The 19,083-nt window shown below is 44.4% G+C and overlaps 2 protein-coding genes across 3 annotated transcripts; both read right to left on the reverse strand.

The window, feature by feature from the left end:
* Positions 1–12,883: 12,883 nt before the first annotated feature.
* LOC117588461 lies at positions 12,884–13,721 on the reverse strand. 2 transcript variants are annotated; one of them, XM_034279749.1, is made up of 2 exons: positions 13,621–13,721; positions 12,884–13,543 (listed from the first exon to the last, which is right to left on the reverse strand). In XM_034279749.1, exon 2 carries the CDS (start codon positions 13,467–13,469, stop codon positions 12,987–12,989), a length of 483 nt encoding a protein of 160 aa, XP_034135640.1. In that variant the 5' UTR covers positions 13,470–13,543; positions 13,621–13,721; the 3' UTR covers positions 12,884–12,986. The 2 variants fall into 2 exon arrangements, with proteins under 2 accessions (XP_034135640.1, XP_034135641.1); XM_034279750.1 differs by having other exon boundaries at positions 13,617–13,721.
* A 1,092-nt stretch (positions 13,722–14,813) lies between these two features.
* LOC117588694 lies at positions 14,814–16,723 on the reverse strand. The gene is made up of 2 exons (XM_034280142.1): positions 15,954–16,723; positions 14,814–15,894 (listed from the first exon to the last, which is right to left on the reverse strand). Exons 1-2 carry the CDS (start codon positions 16,721–16,723, stop codon positions 14,814–14,816), a joined length of 1,851 nt encoding a protein of 616 aa, XP_034136033.1.
* Between the last annotated feature and the right edge of the window lie 2,360 nt (positions 16,724–19,083).

The raw sequence follows: 19,083 nt of genomic DNA on the forward strand, positions 1-19,083 counted from the left end.
GGTCAACAAAAATAAAGGCAGATACAAAAAGAGAGCCCCAAATCGATTGTTTTCGTACGCACACTTGAGCTGCCTTCTTCGATTGTCAAAACATCTAAATGACATATGGAAAACTCGCATGTAAATGTTCTCCCACCGTTGATGGCTCTGACACATGATGCTCGGGGGGACACGTGTCGGCTGCTGCCCATGGAGTGGGGGAAAGGGAATCAATGGCATATTATAAATCGGATACCAATTGGGAATTGTGTCCCATTTAAGGTACATACGCACGCATACGTACACAGAATAAGTACCAAGATATTCCCAGAGCAGGATAATTGTATCAATTCATTTGTTTTGGCCTTACATTCAAATCTAATTTATATGCAATCTACATTTAAATTTGATGCTGTTTGGGTCATTTTTCGTTGCGGTCTATTAAAATGCAGTTATTTTAATTAAGCATATTTTTTTGATTGCTTTTTGTGTCATCTAAGCACTCAAGTAAACTTCATTTGTTTGGATAATTTCGAGAATTCCCAGTTTATTTGCGCGTTTATTCGTTTTTTTTGCTCTTAATTATGTGTGTAAGTGCCTCAAAAAGAGCTTCAATATTTTGCAGAACTTTAGAAAGTAATTCAGCTTTAGGGCTCACATTTGGTTGCTGTATGAAAGACAAGTTAGTGATTTCACACTTGGTAGATCCAAGAAACAAGAAATAAAATGTGACTGCAAGGAACGTGTGAGACGCTTCTTACGCGTCACAACTTAGCGGTTTTTTTTGTTGTCAAATGTTACATTTTTTCCTCATCTGTCACCTACATCTACAACACTACTCACGCCAACAAGCTCCTTGAGCTCGCCACCCTCCCCTAGAGCCACACACTGCAGAGTCAGGGCAGAGACATGTCTGCGCGAAGCAGAGTGTGAATGTGAGAATGTGCAAAAAGCAAATATAAACTGCGGGACAGGGTGGGTTTATTGTAATGGGCTATAGTAATGATCCAATCGGAACCCAATTGGGTGATCTCATAGATGTAGTCATTCCCCACGGAATGGGAGGTTTTCGCCCTTTTGCGGGGGCGGAAGGGGGCGTGGCTCATTTTTGAAATACACTTGTAACAGTGTGAGCATACAGAAGTCTGGAGCCAAAGTTTGGTGGCTCTAGCTCCTATAGTCTCTGAGTACTAGGGGCTCATCAGGACGTGCGGACGGACAGACGGACGGACGGACAGACAGACATGGCTCAATCGACTCGGCTATTGATGCTGACCAAGAATTTATATACTTTATGGGTCCGAAACGTTTGTGCACAAATATACCCAATTTACTCTTCGAGTAGCAGGTATAAAAAATGTGATAAAATATATGTGGGAGAAAAAGAAATCCAGAGGCAGAGAAAGAGACTGATAAAGAGGAGAAGACAGAGAGAACTTGCTTTTCAGCTTTGGTGCATAAATTGTGTGTTTGTTGAAAATGTTTGGTATTTTGTTTGTTGTACGCGTTGTGGCATGCCCAACTTTTTGGCAGTTGAGTTTATTGTTGGGCGGCTGCTCCTGTTTTTGTTGTTTGCATTTTGTAGAATCAACAAATAGCAGCAGCAATACAACGCAACACAAGGGAGAAAAGTGAGAGTGGGAAGAGTAGGCAAAGACGAAAATGCCACTCAACACTCGACATGCCAAATACAAACACAGAAGAGCACAGAGCCCTGTCAAAGAGGAGGCGGCTCTAAGGATAGAGCCAGAGAAATGTCTGAGTAAAAGTTTGAGCAAAAGGGAAAGAGAAGGAGAAGGAGTAGAAGAGAGAGCGAGAGAGGAAGATACTGGAATCCCTGGGCATATTGGGGCAGCAAGAAGTGTAAACAGGAAACGTGATATTTGACAGATGAGTGTAGATATTTAGATACCAACATAAATAGTACTTATGCCCTGGGAGCTACCCCGTGTAACCATACTGGCCTAGCTGCTGCTTAGGCTCCCTTTTCCTTTCTCTCGTCCGCACAGTCACAGTCCACTGTCTCTGGTGTCTTATTGATTTTCTGCTATAGCTTTCACTTGCCGCAAGTTGAAGTGCCACAGCGACAGACACACTCAGCGACAGATGAAGACAGAAGTGGTAGGGCACACTTGCACAGAAGGAGAAAGAAGCCAGACGCACAAAAGCAAAAATGAGACGAAATGAAGGAGCCAAAAGCATAAACAGGCTAAGAACAGAAGAGAAATAATGAGAGAATAGTCGAAATTCACAGATATATTTGATGTATTATTATTTGTACTCGCACTGTATCCCGATCCTAAACTGAGCGGTTCAGAAACTCCTTAACAGATCTCTCTTCAGATTATTTTGAACACACACATTGAAACGTACATAGGTACGGCATAGACTTCGCTCTGTTCTCGCGCCACGTTCTGGCCACACAAATGTTGATTCTCCTTCTTCAACCGTTCTCCGGACTTTAATTGGGATGACCCTGAAGGAGAAACCCTTTAGGAGTCACGAATTCGACAGTTCTCTTGGGAGAAGCACATTTAATTCCCATCTGCAACAGGAATGTTCCTCTTCACACTTTCTTTCACACAAAAGTGTTCGTACATTGTCCATTTATATAGCCATCAATTTCGAACTTGGTGCTTAATGACTGACAGATTTCCATTCAATCTACCTACCTTCTCCGCACATCCAATCGCAATCCGCAGGCTCATCCCCATTCCCACTTGATTGTAATTTTCCCCACAGAAACAACGAAAATATATAATAAAAATGGGAAGGAAGAAAAGCAAAATCCCCATCAAAATATGTATATTGAAAGATAATCGAGGAGAGCGCAAAAAAAGTAGAAAATAGGTAAGGAAAATGTGATATGGAAATGAGTTTGCGTTTTACTCACAGTCATAATAGTCATATCGATCCGCTTCGCTGGGATTATTGCTGCCCATGATTTTGCCAAAAACTGTGGAAAAAGTGCGACACACACACACAGAGAGAGAGAGAAAGAAAAAGAAAAAACAAGAAAACGATTTAAGAGAGATACAGCCAAAGGGTTAACAACAATATCGAATGGAGGGACATGGCCAAAAAGTAGCAGCAAAAACAGCAACAAAATGACGAGAAATCACAGCAATTCAATTAAAAGCGCTGACACAGAGTCAAAGTGCTGGCCCCATACCCATAGCCAGCTCCATCTCCATCTCCATCCGCATCCTCTTCTCCAGCACTACATAGAGCTGGGACGAGTCGGAACAGAGATTGGCGCAAGCGAAAATAGATGGTAAAAGGGTTAAATGGAAGAGCAGTTCGGTCAAGATAAACACATACGAGCACCATTTTTTTGGCTTGGGTGGATTCGAAACAAAAAATAAGGAAATTAAACGCGTGCTGTGCTGGCTCCTCTCTGCCTGTAATTAGTGTTCCAGACTGCATGAATCGATCTTAAATAGTTTTAAATATTAACGTAGGCCAATACGGATGTTTAAACAATTTAAAAAACTACAAAAGAATGATCTGACGATCAAATTTATTCTTTAAATAAAACAACAAACCAAATTAAATATTTTTCAACAACAAATGTCTAAATATATCTTCGGACAGACTAGACTATTTCTGGTAGTTCCGTAACTGCTCTACAGCAATGGTCCATCCAAGCCAAACCTCAATCAATAACATTTCCATAGCTCAATTCCCTTTTTCACATCCATTGTGCTTGTGGTTAACATGGTCAGAGAGGGGAATTTCTCATGCGTCCACAAAATGTCCACGATTGTGGCCTTTGAGTTATGAAGAACGAGTGGGGCAATGGGCACTCACGTTTGGCGAAGCTCTTGCGAACGCGCAGAAAGCAGGAGCGCGAGCGCGACAGCTGCAGGAGCTCCTCGGGATGGGATCCGTTCTGTATGCAAATAATGGGTGCCAGGGGTGTGATGCGGCAGCGGCTGTGACTGCGGCTGCGGCGGCGACGCTCCAGCAGGGGAATGGTGACAAAATGAGGTGACAATTGGTGTTGTTGTTGTTGTTGTTGTTGTTGTTGCTGCTGTTGTGGAAGTTGTTGAAGCTGAAGTTCGCCCGGGCCAAGAAGATCTGCTTCCACTTCAATGTTGTTGTTGGTGTTGTTGAAGTTGTTGTTATTATTGCTGGTGTTGGTGTTGTTGGTGTTGATAATGGTAATGACGTTGACGGCCGCTGTTGAACGAAATACAAAAGGAAAATAGAATTAAATTCGAGTATAAAATGAAGTGCCAAAGCCATCATCAAATAGCAAATGGAAAACTTTCCATCCACCCTCAGCCCCCACAGTTAAATTCGTTCCCATATGTGCTTGACAAGTTTTCGCTTGACTTTTCTCCATCTCGCTGCAGCTTTCTCTCCCTTCCCCCCCACACCATCTCTCTGTCCACACATCATCTCGTAAATCATTGCGAAACGAAAAATATCGAAGGCACTGTGCCAAATGTGCCAAATCCAAGCGAATGGGGTGAAAAGTTAGGTGAAAATCAACTCCCACTCTACCTATGCTGCTTTTCTCTCTCCCTCTCTCTGTCTCTCTCTCTCCCTCTCCGTCTCCTTTTTCTCCCATTTACCCTGGCACCTAAGCGTAAATGAAATAAATCTCGTTGTATTGCTAAAATTGCATGGATTGCACTTTGAGTGCTGGAAAATGGTGTTCGAAATTGAATTTGCGCAGCTCCGACTAAGCCAGTGTTGGGTAAATTGCCAACGAGTTGTTGTCAATGGGAATAGACCAATTTTAATAGACCAAAAAATGCCAGCACAGCCAATTGCGATGCCACAGACTCCCTAGAATCAGTGCTGCAAAGATCGGATAGGGTCTAGGAGTTTTCTATCAGCTCAGTGCCGAGAAAGTTTCAGTTGGGTTTGCCAACTCTGGCCGCTGAGAAGGAAGCACAAAGCAAACAAATAAACTGTAGAAAATTGCTGCTCATTAGCTAATCAAGTGTTGATTGAGAGCATCCAAAAGCAACAGCTTTGCGACTGTCGTCTTCCGTTTGCCTCTTTGCCACTTGGCAACAAATGCAATTCATTTGATTTATCTACTCAGCCAGCTGCTTAGCTTGTTGCAAGATGCACAGCAGAGGAGAGGGAGATTTGATGAGAAAAGAGTTATTGTAAGGGAGAGGAGTGCACATTCCATCTACGAGTATCCGCACATTCTCGTCGACCTTTGTTGCTCTCAGGAGCGTAGGTCGAGGGGAGATCTGTTGAGTGTGTGCAGACCCTCTAAACTAAGCCCCTGAATGGCATCCACATCCCTGTCCCACGGCATGGCTGGCTAATTTCTGGCTTTCAGCCAAATGCAGCATCAGCTGCTGCTGCCAAATGCAACAGGCTGGGCGTGGCACGAAGGCTGTCAAAAGTGTTTTTTTTTTTTGTACATTTGATTATCGTTAGGAAAGTTCCAAAAAAACCTTTTGTACACCTTTCAATTCGAGTTAAAAACGGCTGGGCACAGGGCTGGGGCCATGTAAAACCTTTCGAAAAATTACAATTTTAAGGGAAATCAGCCATTAATGAATTAACATTTATGTGAAATTTGATCAATTTCAGCACATTTATAATTGAAAAGTAGCCTGGAACAAAGCCAACAAAGCACTCCATTATCGTTTGGAATTATTGCAACAATTTGTTGAGCATTAACATTTATCTATGGGGCATTGAGCAGCTTTTAGCGCAGTCCGCGAGTCGTTTATTGTGCATCAATACTCGTATTTTGTATTTGATTTAAGAAAGTGCCAGAGAGCACTTGCAATTATTATTATTGTGATTACTGCCCAGTGGCACATGGGTCGTAAAGTTGCGCTCCATTAAAATGAGACAGAAAACGATAAACAGCCAAACATTTTCAGACATTGTCAATGCCATCAAGCCACTAAAGAGAACTGTGGATTCCAAATGGATTGCAGAAGGGTTTGGATATTGATCGGAAACTAAAATGCACAAAATGCACTGCCAAACTTTTGTAACAAAGACAACAAAAAATCAAGCAGATAGCAGATTAGCGGAAAGTCTGCTTGTGGCAAACAATTATTATTGTTATAATTCAGCTCGGAAAACAAGTAATTTTATATCCAAACAGAAACTCATAAAAACACATGCGAAAAGCCAGAGCCAAAATATTTATATTAATGATATGCATAAATACCGGTACGTACCGTCCATGTAAATGGTTCTCGAGGCGGAATATATGTACATACAAATATACATACTTCTGACGAGAAACTGGACGCAATCTAAACAAAATTGATGTATGCAATAGAAACATGTTCCAGACATTGTTTAGATCTCTGGTTTTGGTTTTCAGCATTTCAGTTTTTCGTCTTCAACAAGGGCAGAGACAGGGGCAGTGGCAGTGGCAGTGCCAGTGCCAGTGCCAGTGGCTACTGGCAATTGCAGTGTGATGGATAAATTACACCCATCAGCCATAAATTTCACCGAATCAAGGTCATCCCTACGCTCCCACTCAAACGCCAAATGTAGACTGATATAATTATATTGTGCGCTAGATTTATGCCCTTGTGTGTTATCAATCCAAAATGTCATTACGTTGAGAGATCTGTGAACTTAATGAGCCTCGTGGCAGGGGAAACACCATCTGGTGTCAGTAAATTGCGAATGTTTCAAGCTGTGGAATTTCACAGATTTTCACAGATCTTGGGTAAACTTTCGGCATTATATGGTTATTATATCCGGCACTATGAACAGTTGAATTAATGTTTAATTGCTAAGCCAAAAAACGTATTTTAATTCTGATAATTTGTTTTTAAAAACGTATTTTCCTTGTGTGCTTTTTAGATGGAGGAAACACGAACTTTCGTGCAGAAGAGTGTAATATTATTTTGCATCTGTCATTGCCCCCATTTCGGACCCCTGCAGCGTTGGATATCGATCAAGCAGCAATGGGCAGAGCTTGAGATCCATTCCAGGCAGCGCCAAGGGGGGGGGACTGGGCGGGACTGACAGCCAAATGAACAGATTTCCCATTCATCGCCCTGCCGCACTCGCAGGCAGCCAGACAATAAACAATAATAAGCAGACACACATGTGAGCAGAAACTTTTGAGTTCTTTTCCGAAAAACACATTCGATTTTCTAGGTCCTTCATTCTTTTTTCGTGCTGGTATTTTCCGCTTTTGCACAAAAAATAAAAGATGGGGAGCAGAGGTCTGCAAAGGGGTTTATAATACTTAGTAATCGGTGGAACAGTTAGCTACTTCCAAGGTAAATATCACCCCATGGTAATGGTAAATGTATATGAATTCCCCTTCAAACGGAAACATTATTGTTCTAAAATATCAGATGGGGTTCTGTGCCTTCATGGGATCGAAACGCATTGCACTTTGTACAAGTGCCGCTCGAGACCATGTGTTTAGCTAAGCAGTTTTAAATTATATAATGGATTTTATGTGTTTATTTAGATATGATAGTCGCACTTGCTATGTGAAATGAACTGCCAGGCAATTGTGGGGGCCATGTGATGCGAGTTCTTTGGCGTGCAGAAATGTATTTCAAAATGCGAACCAAAGCAATTCCAATTACCAGCACGATGGGTGGCCCTGGTGGTGGTTTGGTGGGAAACTATTGCGAACAGGAGGTGGGTGGCTGGCTTTTGTGTTTGGAAATCGCTTTGATGTCCGCAGGTGGCAACGGGATCAACACCACCAACAGACGTCCAGCAGCATTCAGCGTTGGAGCATAAAGTGTGAATGCTTTCTACATAATCGAGGGTATACCGGGAAGTGCATTCGAAATCAACACACAACAACATTTTTGATCCCATTCCGGTGTGTCGAAACGGCTGGACAAACAAACAGCAAGAATTTGTTGCTGGCAATTCGTTTGTGGCCATCTCTCAGGGCACAAAATATCCAAACAAAATCAAGCGATAGCACGAGCAATTGCTCAAAATCAAATTAAAACCGCTGAATACTAAAGTTTTTCATTTAGATTGCTGTTTATCTATCCATGCGTGTATTTGGGTATGGCAGATAGATAAATATAGACAATAAAGATTATACTCAAATCGATTCGGACAAAAGCGAACCCAATCAATAGCAGCAGGGGATGAAAGCTGGTCGAGTGCCAGGGTCGATAGCAAAGTATCACTGATCCTGAGGGTATAGCTCCACGCTTATTCAATGCTTTAAGTTGCTGATGCCAGGAATTAATCCATGACAAGCCTCCACAATGAAGTTTGTGTTCAGTTATTCGGTTCGACTGCAAGTTAGAATAGCCCGAACAGAAAGTGTCTTATCGGTTGTGATAATCATTGATGTGATGGTATTTATAATGAGTTATCCGAGCTTAAGTGAATACAAATATCAGAGTGGCCAAAACGAATCAACTTACAGATGTCCACAATCTCCGACGATGCCTCCATGTCCACAGCTTTCAAGATTTCCGGCATGTTTGCCCTATGTGTGTGGTGTTTTTTTTTGTTTTTGTTGTACCTCTGAAGCTTTCACTAACCAATCGCAAGATTTATTCACAGGGTGAACATTTTGGCCTGCAGTCGGACTGCATCGGCAACTGGCTAAAATTAACTTTGGCCCAAGACCCAAAAACAAAATCCAAGAAAAATCACCAAAAAAATATATATCTGTAGAAAATTACACACAGGGATCGCACGGAAAACTATCCATCAAGTAGTGACATAAGGAAAAATCACATACGAGTGTGTACAATATGTATTTATACTTTAACCGCATATGTGGAAAGTAAAGTAAATATTTATATCGCGTACTGACCGCACAATGTTGCACTTGTTTTTTTTTTGTGTTATGCAAAAATTCTAAACTGGAATCCGACTTTTGGTTCAACTTCTCACTGGGGGCTCTGCCATTCAATTAGTTCAGTGAAATTCACATTTAAATGCAGCCACAAATAATTTGATAATATACGACGATTACGAGCACAATTGCGAGAGTGTCTGTGGCTGTGTGTTTAGAGCAAAATACTTTGGATTTGCCGCTGGATGGCCTTTCCCATTTCCCGCTATTGGTTCACGTCTGTTTGCGTTGATGGCTGTCCGGTTAATGTTTTCTTTTACTTTCCATTTCGTGCTCCATCGTGGGGGCGTACCACCAGTGACTCTAAGACTGTACAACAATGTGCCCGATCGGCTCATGGAATTTTCGGTTTAAATAGTGAGAGAGAGAGAGAGAGAAAAAGTGCCGTTTGGTGGACGATCAGTACGTTATCGGTTCGGATCGGCCGGCTGCTTCGTGAGCTTTGTGGAGAGAGTAAGTATGTACATAAATGAGCATTTCCAGAGAGCATTGCATCCACGAAACTTGCGATCGTCAGAGAGGGAAAGAAGAGAGTGGGCATAGAAGATAAATAGAGTAACCGAAAGAGCGGTTAGTGCTCATGGCTATCCCAATATCTTTGGCTGTGTCCCGAATGCTTTGATATTTACTTATGCATTTATTTCGTTATTATAATTTTAAATTCAAGTGCATATATCATAAGAAAATGCCACTCAAAGAACTACTCCACCCTTTTTTTTATTTTGGGAGTTGCATAGAACTTGGCATGGAGTCAGAGAAAGGAGCAAGGCCTCTGCATAATCGGAACTGACATTTGCACTATGCAAGCTTCCTCTTGCTCGCCTCTATTCCATTTCCAATTCACTCCTAAATCAAAAAATATTCACAGTAAATTCACAGTTGCAGCTGGCATGAAAACGACAGACCATACGGTAAATGGCATATGGCAAGCAAAGAGAGGACACGTAGAGAAAGAGAGCAGCCGGAGCACATGGAGTGCAGTGCAGCGCAGTGCAGGGAAGACCAATGGGAAGGTAAGGTCATCCGCGTGAGTGGTACAAGTGTATTGTCTCTTAATGTCTCTATACTTACCTCTACTTTCTTGTACAAGTTTTTACAGCCGTATAAATAGGGAGGAGGGAGGGAGAAGTACAATACGCATTCTTTCGATCAATGCTACCCTGGCAGAGCCTGTCCATTAATCAGAACCTCATACCCATTTCCATTGGTACGTACAAACGTATATTTCCCCATAAATAATTTCCACATTTATAATTATGATTGCCAATTAAATTGAATGCTGGTGGGCGTGCCCAACATCCGCCTCCACTCACGCTAGGTGTCAAAATCTGTTCTCTGGAATCGCCTTTCGTATCCCCCAGCAGCGTGGCACCGGCAGCCAGAAATGAAAATTAAATTCAATAAATTCGCTTTAATACATTAGTGGCTTTTTCGATATTTAAAAAAATGACCATGCGCGGCCATGGGGACTGAAACAATTTGCGGCTTGTTTCCGACGCCACAGAAACAAGTTAAAACAATCACACACACACACACACGAACACGATCGAGTAATTGGAAAATGTTTCTACGAGTGACGTCACGGTTAAGGTCTGTGCCCTGCAATGCATGGTGTTGTTTGGCATCCAAACAGACGACAGCTCTGGTTTGGTCGGGCTGAAAAGTATGCTAGGGAAAGTGTTTGAAGGAACTCACTATTTACCACAGAACTGCAAAATACTAAAGGGGAAATTGAGTTCCTTGGATGTGTTCACATGTAAAAATGTATCATACTATGCGGAAACCATAGATGTATGCAAATCTCTAAAGAAATACACATAAACAATACAAATATACATAAAAAACAATGTGAAGGATTGAGCAGTTCAAAGCAAAGACAGAATTGAATCCATTCTTAACTAAATATTTATTTGCCATCGAGGAAAATCGAACGCTCCAGGGTATTTACTAGTCGTGGTAGATATTTGAAGCTAGCCAAAATAAATTACCATAATTTTTCACTATCAAGAATAATACAACATTTTCGTTTTGTATGAAAACATGCACAAAGTCACAAAGAGAAAAACCGACTTAAAAATAGACAAAAACAAAAACTTACAAGAATCTACTACATAAGCAGACAACAAAAACAGCTGGAGACAATGTACTATGGTACCAGTGCCCACTTTTGTGGGTCAAAACATATATTTAAAGAAATATGTGGAGTATGGCCAAAGGTGGTCCAAGTTGCGCATCCGAAATTTTCTTATGTAAATAGATGAGATCTTTACAGATGCACGTGCAGTGATAAAGTGCAGCTGTTAAGGTCTCACAAACCGAATCAAAATATCAAAAATTTTGGCCAACAAAAGTGTTCGCTGTGACCATGGTGCAGTGGAAAGAGAGGGGAAATGTATGTGAAATGTACTCACCGTAAAAAACAATAACACAAAACACGGGTAACAAATATTATTATATTCGTGAAAATTAATTGTTTTTTCTGCATTTAATTTTAATATCACCAATGAATTTGTATTTTTTACACACACAAAAAAAAAAGGCAATAGAATTGTAGAGTTTAGTCTTTGCTGAGGAGGGAGTAGTTGCCAAGGAGCAGAGCTGTGGAGACTTTGGAGACTAAAAATTCACTTCGGCACGCGGCGCTCTCTGCCAACCGAATGCTGACCAACTGAATGGGAATGGTTTTTCTAATCAGATTTTTAGACGGCAGTGCCAAAAATGAACAGAAACAGACACGCGCGACTACGGGAATTATGGAGCCAAATGCAATAAAATTGTTATTAAAAATAAATACACTTAGCCGGCGTATGGAAAAAACGGAACGGATCGGAATGAGTTTCGCTCTTTTGCCTTGTGGCTGGCTGTTGGCTGTTGGCTGCTGCTGCAGCGACGACAACGACGACGACACCGAATGCGGTCGCGGACAGAGAGGCTGTGTGCAGAAGCAGCAGCAGCAGAAGCAGCAGAAGCAGCGGCCCGAGGCAGCAGCGCACAGTCGAGAACCCACTCTAGAGATGGTGATCTTCGAGGCAGAAACAGAGCGCACGAACTGGATTAACGGTCTCTCTTTACATTAGCTTTTAGAGCTGTAATTACCAACTCAGGAAATAGGAAAAAGTATCCAAGAATACGCCAAAAATCGGAATAAGAAAAAATAAAAATGCACCAAAAACCTAAATATCTAAATTCAGAGCAATGCAAGTTCGTGTGAACTATTTGTTATTATTTCTGTTAGCACGTGCAGTCACGCACGATTCATGCCAGTTTGCCATCTCTAGTTCCTAACTGAACGAAGAGGAGCGGAGAGACCTAGAAGAAGCAGCCGCAGCTGGCTTAGAATCGGGCAACGGCAGACCAGAACCAGCACCAGAACCAGCTAAAGATAAACAAAAGTTATGATTTGGAAATAAACCAAAATTTTCTTTGGTTGTTTTTCAAGGAGAGCGCGCTCGCAGCGCCGGTTTCGTTTGTATTTGGTAATTTTGTTCTTCTCGTTTCTCGATTCCCACTTTTTTCCCATTCGACTTGGTTTATTTTTAGCCGCTCCAGTCTCGGAATTCCAACGATTCTGCGATGTGCCGCCAGGCAGCAGCAGTGCATACCACTCCAGCTCTACTCCGTGGGTCTTTTTATCCAACCAATTGTACGATTTGTGTCTTTCGGTGTCACAATTTCTGGATAAACCGATTCATCCATGTGGTGCCGTTTACTTACGTACTCTTTTTGGCCATGGCTTTTACTGGCTGTGGACACGAAATCGAAAGTCAATCAAAGCCATAAATGTGTCAGGATCGCTTGCTGACCAACAGCGAAAAGTTACTACGTGATTGTTCATTGCCTATTCAGGAGATCATTAAACTGACATTTTTTCCACCACAGCGACAGCAAGTAGCACAAGTTTGGGCGATGTTTAAATCAGAAAAACTCACCGGCCACTTCATAAGCATTCCCGTCACGTAAACGTAACCCTTAGCGAGACGCATACATAATTATGTATGGGAGTGGACGGCAGGAGCTACTCCTCCTACTCAGTATCCACACTGCATACCCCACCCCACCCCACCCATAAAAATAGTTTCAACTAAATAAAAACAGAGTAAATAACGCTTGCTTATGTGTTTATTGTTGTGCGCTCCTTTTTAAATGATTCATTTTGGTTGATCTTATGTTGGAATCCAAAAAAAAAGTAGCTCTGGCCTTTCTGCTATTTGTTCTTGGCGTCTGGTGGGTTCTCGATAGCCTTAGCCTTTCGTTTGATACCAGCAGTCTTGGGCTTCTTGGCTGCCGGTTCCGGTTCCGGTTCCGGCTCGGCAGCCTTAGACGTTTGCTTCTGGGCCACTAGCAGTTTTCTTTTTTCGGCATATTTCTGGGCTATCTTCTCGTTCCAGCCTTCGCCGTTCATTCGCGCCTCCATCTCATCGGCGCTGGGATAATGCTTATTCTTGTATACCACCGATTGGCCACCGAATAGCAGCGATACGAGGCCAGCACTCGCAGCAATGTCATAAACGGCCATGTACTGATTACAATCCACGGCCTCAAACTCTATGTACGGCCTATCATCTTTGACAAATTGGCCAATTTTCTCGCTGACAGATTTTCGAAATTTACGCGATTCTTCCCTAATTTCACGCTCCTTGATTTCCATTCTCTCCTTGCTTGTCGTTGAAGGGGCAGGCTTATCCATCTTGATTTAATTTCTAATTTTCCTTGAGAGCTCGCCGCTTTTTTTGTTGTTTTTTTTTCTTGTTGCTCTGCTACCTGCAAAGCCAAAGCGGCAATTGTAAGGAGTCTGCCAATCATGCGCTTCACCATCCCAAATCTACACACTTACTCACCGTTCTCCTGCGAATAGTTGGAGCTTTTCAAATTGTTAAACTCCAGCTGGTCCGGCTTCTTTCCGTTGTGTGAAAACAAAAGTAAAGATTTTGACATTGAGCACCGGGCCTGCTTGCTTACCGAACGAGCTGCCAACTCGTTTTTTCCTCAGGTTTCCTCATGACATTTTTTTGATGGCTGTTTACACTGCAGAAGGCCCGTGGCGACACCTGCTGGAGGATTTCGTATCGTTTCCGTAGGAAAAGCATCCCTGATTCAGCTTCTGAGCAACAATTGGCATTGTTTCCAACTGTAATTAAATGTGGAAAATGTTGAAATGATTGGCAATGTTCAAGACATCAGTGCCAGAGCTGGTCCGCATGAACATTTTTCTCTCTTTGTGTGGGGGAATTCGAATGCTTAAATGAACTGTTATATCCAGCAGGACCATTGGTTGCCGGATGCGTCGCTGTTTGCGGCTGTTTAATTGTCATTTCGTGTGCAGCAACTGAAATGCCAAATAAACACATATTGGATGTGACCGATTGACGCATTTGTGAGTGAGCTGAAGCACATTGGGCATGGGCACAGTAGAGACCAGCACAAAGGCAAACAAAATTAACTTGTTGAAAGTAATTCGAACAAATGTGAGCGGCTACAGGGGGGGGACTAACAGAGCTCTTTGTGGATCCACTTACAAATGATTGTGGCTGGTAGCTCATAGCCAGTGGCCACTGTCTTTGTACCTTTTGCAAATTCAATGGGAACCTTGAATTGAAAACTGCATTTTGGAGGCTGCCTGCAACTGCTTCCCCCTGGCCGCCAGAACAGCAGCTGGTGCGTATCATTGTTAACTTGGCTAAATTATATGGGCCCGGTGCGCCCCGGGTGTGTGTGTGTGTGTGTGTGTGTGTGTTTAATTCTGCTTTCATTTGGCCCGCTGGCCTTTGGCAAATGAAATTTGCAAACGTTGCAGGCAAAAGTTGCAAATGTTCAACGAATTTCAGACTGAATGAGTTTGCATATTTGCCAAATTCTACATAAGTATCTACATAAATACATACATAAATACATAATGTGTACATATGTGTGCAGTGCCCTCTGCTTTGGTTGTTTATTTGTGGGACATGTCAAAGAACTGCAAGGAAAAATTCGAGAAACGCTTTTGGGAGTGTTGAAATCGATGCAAATAAAGTAATTGGAACATCAAACTTCAGTGGAAGATTCTGCGCCAGAGGTGCTCCAGCAGGAAGCCGAGCAGTGCCAGCAGATTGCCACCGAGGACGACATAGAAGGCCAACTGTAGGTCACCGATGGTGAGGACGCGCGCGAGCTCGGCCTCGGCATTGGCCTCCAGGGTGCGGGCGCGCATCTCGATGTCGACACGGGACTTCTCGTCCGCGATCCACTTAACGATGAGGCCGGCGTTGAGGAGGCGCAGGAGGAGCGCATTGATGGCATCCTCCCAGGGCGAGTCGCGCGGCATCACATACGAAATGGCATAGGACTTGGGGCACTCCGGCACCACCCAAATGCGGCGCAGCAAAATGAAGAGGGAGGACTCCAGCATGAGGGAGTTGTAGCGAGAGACGCCGGCCTTGCCCCCATTGCGGGCCACATCAGCGATGACATCCGCATAGAGGTCGTGGTTCCAGGACAGCTTCTTGTTGAGGCTGGCAAACAGCGGCGACGTTTCGCTGAAGAACAGATCATCCGCCATGGAGCTGTACTTGTAGATGACTTTCAGACCGCTGTCGTCCAGCTCCTGCATCGTATTGATGTCCTTGTAGTACAGCGGATGGATGTACACCGTGGCCAGGCTCGACTCAAAGATGGCCCCAAAGATCACGCTCACCAGGCACAGCGACCCAATGAACACCCGCTCCGCATAGCTCGTGGGCAGCCTGGACAGATTCACGCGCACCCACACCACCCACGTGTCCACCACTATGCCCAGAGCCTGCTTGTAGAGCCGCTGGTGACGCAGCCTGACAATCCTCAGGTGCAGATTGACCACGCGCAGCGCCAGCCAGATGAGGGCACAGCCAAAGGCCGCGAGGATGAAGCCCAGCCAGATGTCATAGCCCACGGCAAAGATGGGCAGAATGGACTGGGGTATGCGATGCGCCTTGGGCACATAGATGCACAGGCTGTCATCGTAGACGGCCACCGTGAAGTCCATGTACTGCTGCACCAGATAATCCTTCACGAAGAAGCCCGTCAGACAGATGTCCAGTCCATCCCGAATGATCGAGCCGATGGCCCCATTGTAGCTGCCATTTGCACTGCGTTCGCTGCAAAGAAGAGAAGAGAATCATTCGTGGGGATGAATCATTCGAGTGGGAGCACCCACCCAAAGTAGTTCTTGTCCGGCTGCTGCAGCAGCAGCGTAAAGTTGAGCTTCTCGCGGAGCATCTGGGCCACCAGGTAGTCCACGCCCGTCACACTGACCAGCTGGCCCGAGCCCGGGTCCAGCTGCGTCCGCGTGAAGACGGACTTGAACATTTGCACGCGCAGCGGATAGCCGGCCATGTCGTGGAAGAGATGCTTGGACAGCGGCTCCTGGCCCGTGTAGATAACCAAGCGACCGAAGGCCTCTGCCCGACGCTGGAACGGATCAAAGATCCAGATGCCCTCCAGGGAGAGAATGTAGCGATTGTAGATCTTCTGGCGCATCCACAGCTGTCGGCAGCTCTCCTCCAGCTGCAGCTGCTGCCGCATTGTGAGTGCCTCACTCTGATCGGCGAGGATGTAGAGAAAGACGCCGGCCCGCTGGCTGGGACCGGCTGCACCACGATTCGAGATGAGCTCCGCCAGTGTCATGACCAGCACCAGATTTTCCCGACCAAACGGATCGTCCAGCCACTGATTCTGCTCCCACTCGTAGACCCGCACGATAAGCGGCAGCTGGGAGCGATGCAGAAACCAATGGACATACACATTGGCGGCATCCCCATGCTGATGCCGCAGACGCAGCCACAGCTGCACCTGTGGCAGGTCCCGTGTGGGCACCGCCATCAAATCATCCAATTGGTTTAGCTCCACGCTGATAGAAGCGTTTCCCACGGAGAGGAGCAGCAGCAGCAGCAGCAGCAGCAGCAGGAGCAGGATTTGGACTGCCATTCGTCTTGCCTTTGATATGACAAATGACTCAAGAAGTCCTCCCGGTTGGGTCATTTGCCACTGCCACTGCCACTGCTTCGGCAGTGTTTTGTCCCTGTTTTGACACCTGCAATTTTGTTTGTTTGCTTGCGCGTAATTAGAGACTCGTTGTGTCAGCAAGTCAAAGTCCTTGGCAAACATCGCAGGGCTCTACCCTATGGGGAACCACCCCATAACTTCTTCCGCCCTTTTGTTGTCCATTTGCCCCCCTGGTTCATTGCTAAATCAACGTGGCTTAACGCGTGAATCCTGGCAAAAAGGCCAAAGAAAAGCGGAAGTGGAGATTTGCTGGGGGGGAAGACACGATCCAACTGGCACTCTGGTTGCCGAATGTTTGTCTTGTATCACAGAACATGGAATTACTAGTTATGGTGTCTATTATTAGATATTCGTAGCACTGAATGTAGCTGCTGCAGATTTAATTGTTTTTCCTTGGTGGAGCTCGGCAGAGAAATGGCCATACATAACGGTAACATACATAATGTTACAGCACTGCTATTCTGACTAACATTATGTTAGCGCACCACCAACTGCCTCTGCAGCTGTGATCGGCTGTTAGGCTGAAGGCTGTTAGCCTTCGGCGCTAACATAGCTGTTGCTCTTCTGCTCGAGCTGGTGCCCTGAACATTCCAAGTGTTACAGGTAACAGGCGCTGTAACTGAGCGAGATAACAGGCTGCTAGCCTTCGGTGCTAACATTGCTGTTGCTGCTGTTGCTCACTGAGTTATTGAACGTTTTGTTATTATTCGACTGATTCTTTCCATGGCAGCTACTTTAATGTAATAGTTCTTGGGTGTTTGCGTTTTCTACCTCTTATTTTGTTTTTATGCACCAAAGCAGTTTTCTCTGCCTGTATGTATTTACAGGTACTCTGTAAGCGGTCACGTCCCACTGCTGTCGGCCACTGCTGTCCGCTGACAAGAGCAACAAAAACTGCCATCAATAAACTTCAACTCCTCTCTCCAACACTCGATCTACTCGAGCTGTGCGTGCCCATTCCCGTGCCCGTGCATGTGTGTCTGTGAGTAGTTTTGAAAATAAAAAAAAATAAAAATTGGAAAATTGGAAAATTGGAAAATTTAAAAAGCAATTCATCGCATTAGAAACGTGCAGTGAATGGAAGGACTCGCTGTTGAGGACTCCGCCGCGCACAGTTGGCACGGACAATGGCAAGTTTTTATCGCTGCCCTGGCAGGTATGTTCCCTAGACAATGGCAACTGCCTAGGAAGCACAACCTCATTCTGGCACATCTCCTTGGCTGGTCTCCACTTTTCTCATTTGCTACCAAGCCAGAGATGGGCACGTGGAACATATCGAAATTAAACGCAAAAACTAGCGAGGTAACAACTCGTTTTACTCATTTTACAAGCAGCAAACAAGCCACACAAAAACATGAAGAGAAGTCCGAAAAATAATCCATGCAGAGAGAGAGAGAGAGAGGCTGATTTCGCCTTTCTGCTTCTCTTTTCTCGAGCTTTCATTTTCCACCGGAGCTGTGGCATGACTCTTAAAGTCTCAGAGATCGACGGAAGGAGGAATATGGATGAATGGATGGATGGTTCGTAAATGTTTTGCGTGCAGTAGCCGCACCCATTGTCCATCTTGGACCGAACTGCATTCAGCACTGAGACGAGCTGTGCTAAATGGGCGGGGCTCTGCTTTTATGGCCCGGCGATAAAATCAAATTGAAGTTTTTCCGGAGACAGAGGTTTAAAGAGCGAGAGAGAGAGAGAGAGAGAGAGTCGTGAAAGCGGTTTACTCATTTATTATTATGACGGGCACCGTTGTGTGCACTTGAGTGAGTGAAAGCCGCACGTCGGAGGTAGTGGGAATGGGCATCGGAATGGTGCGGCGAGTGCATCCAGGAAGGAATGAAATCATTTGTAACCTGGCACGTGAAAACCAGCAGGCATCGTCGATTGGCCACTGTGGTAAAGTGCATTCTTTTGTCCGGAAAATCCATAAAAACTAAGTGCCCGAAAAGCATACCAATGCAGCGCAGAGATTACCCAGCACTTTTCTAGCTAATCCCTAAAATCTTGTTCGAAAAATATGCTTTCTCCATGCAAATATGGTTACACAGGGAAATGCATTTTATACTTTCAGCGGCGGACACATACACTTTTCGATAAGCCAGTGGCTCTTTATCTTCCCTGGTTTGCAGCCATCACTAAATGACAGAGACAGGCAGCCACAGCCACAGCCACAATCCCATTCGCAAACGCATTCGCATTCGCTTCGCCCACCCCAAAAGCCATTACTTCCATTGCATTTACTTCTTTTGGCAACGCAAATTGTTCGCAAGCGAAAAAAACAAAAA

Source organism: Drosophila guanche, unplaced genomic scaffold (assembly GCF_900245975.1).
Source record: "Drosophila guanche unplaced genomic scaffold, DGUA_6, whole genome shotgun sequence".
Classification (NCBI taxonomy): Eukaryota; Metazoa; Arthropoda; class Insecta; order Diptera; family Drosophilidae; genus Drosophila; species Drosophila guanche.

What these genes read in the sequence shown, in the direction of transcription:
- LOC117588461 (XM_034279749.1), bottom strand. Translation starts at nt 13,469, where the DNA reads ATGGATAAGCCTGCCCCTTCAACGACAAGCAAGGAGAGAATGGAAATC.
- LOC117588694 (XM_034280142.1), bottom strand. Translation starts at nt 16,723, where the DNA reads ATGGCAGTCCAAATCCTGCTCCTGCTGCTGCTGCTGCTGCTGCTGCTG. An exon ending in CCGGACAAGAACTACTTTGG is followed by an intron (nt 15,895 to 15,953) that starts GTGGGTGCTCCC and finishes TCTTCTTTGCAG; the next exon opens with CGAACGCAGTGCAAATGGCA.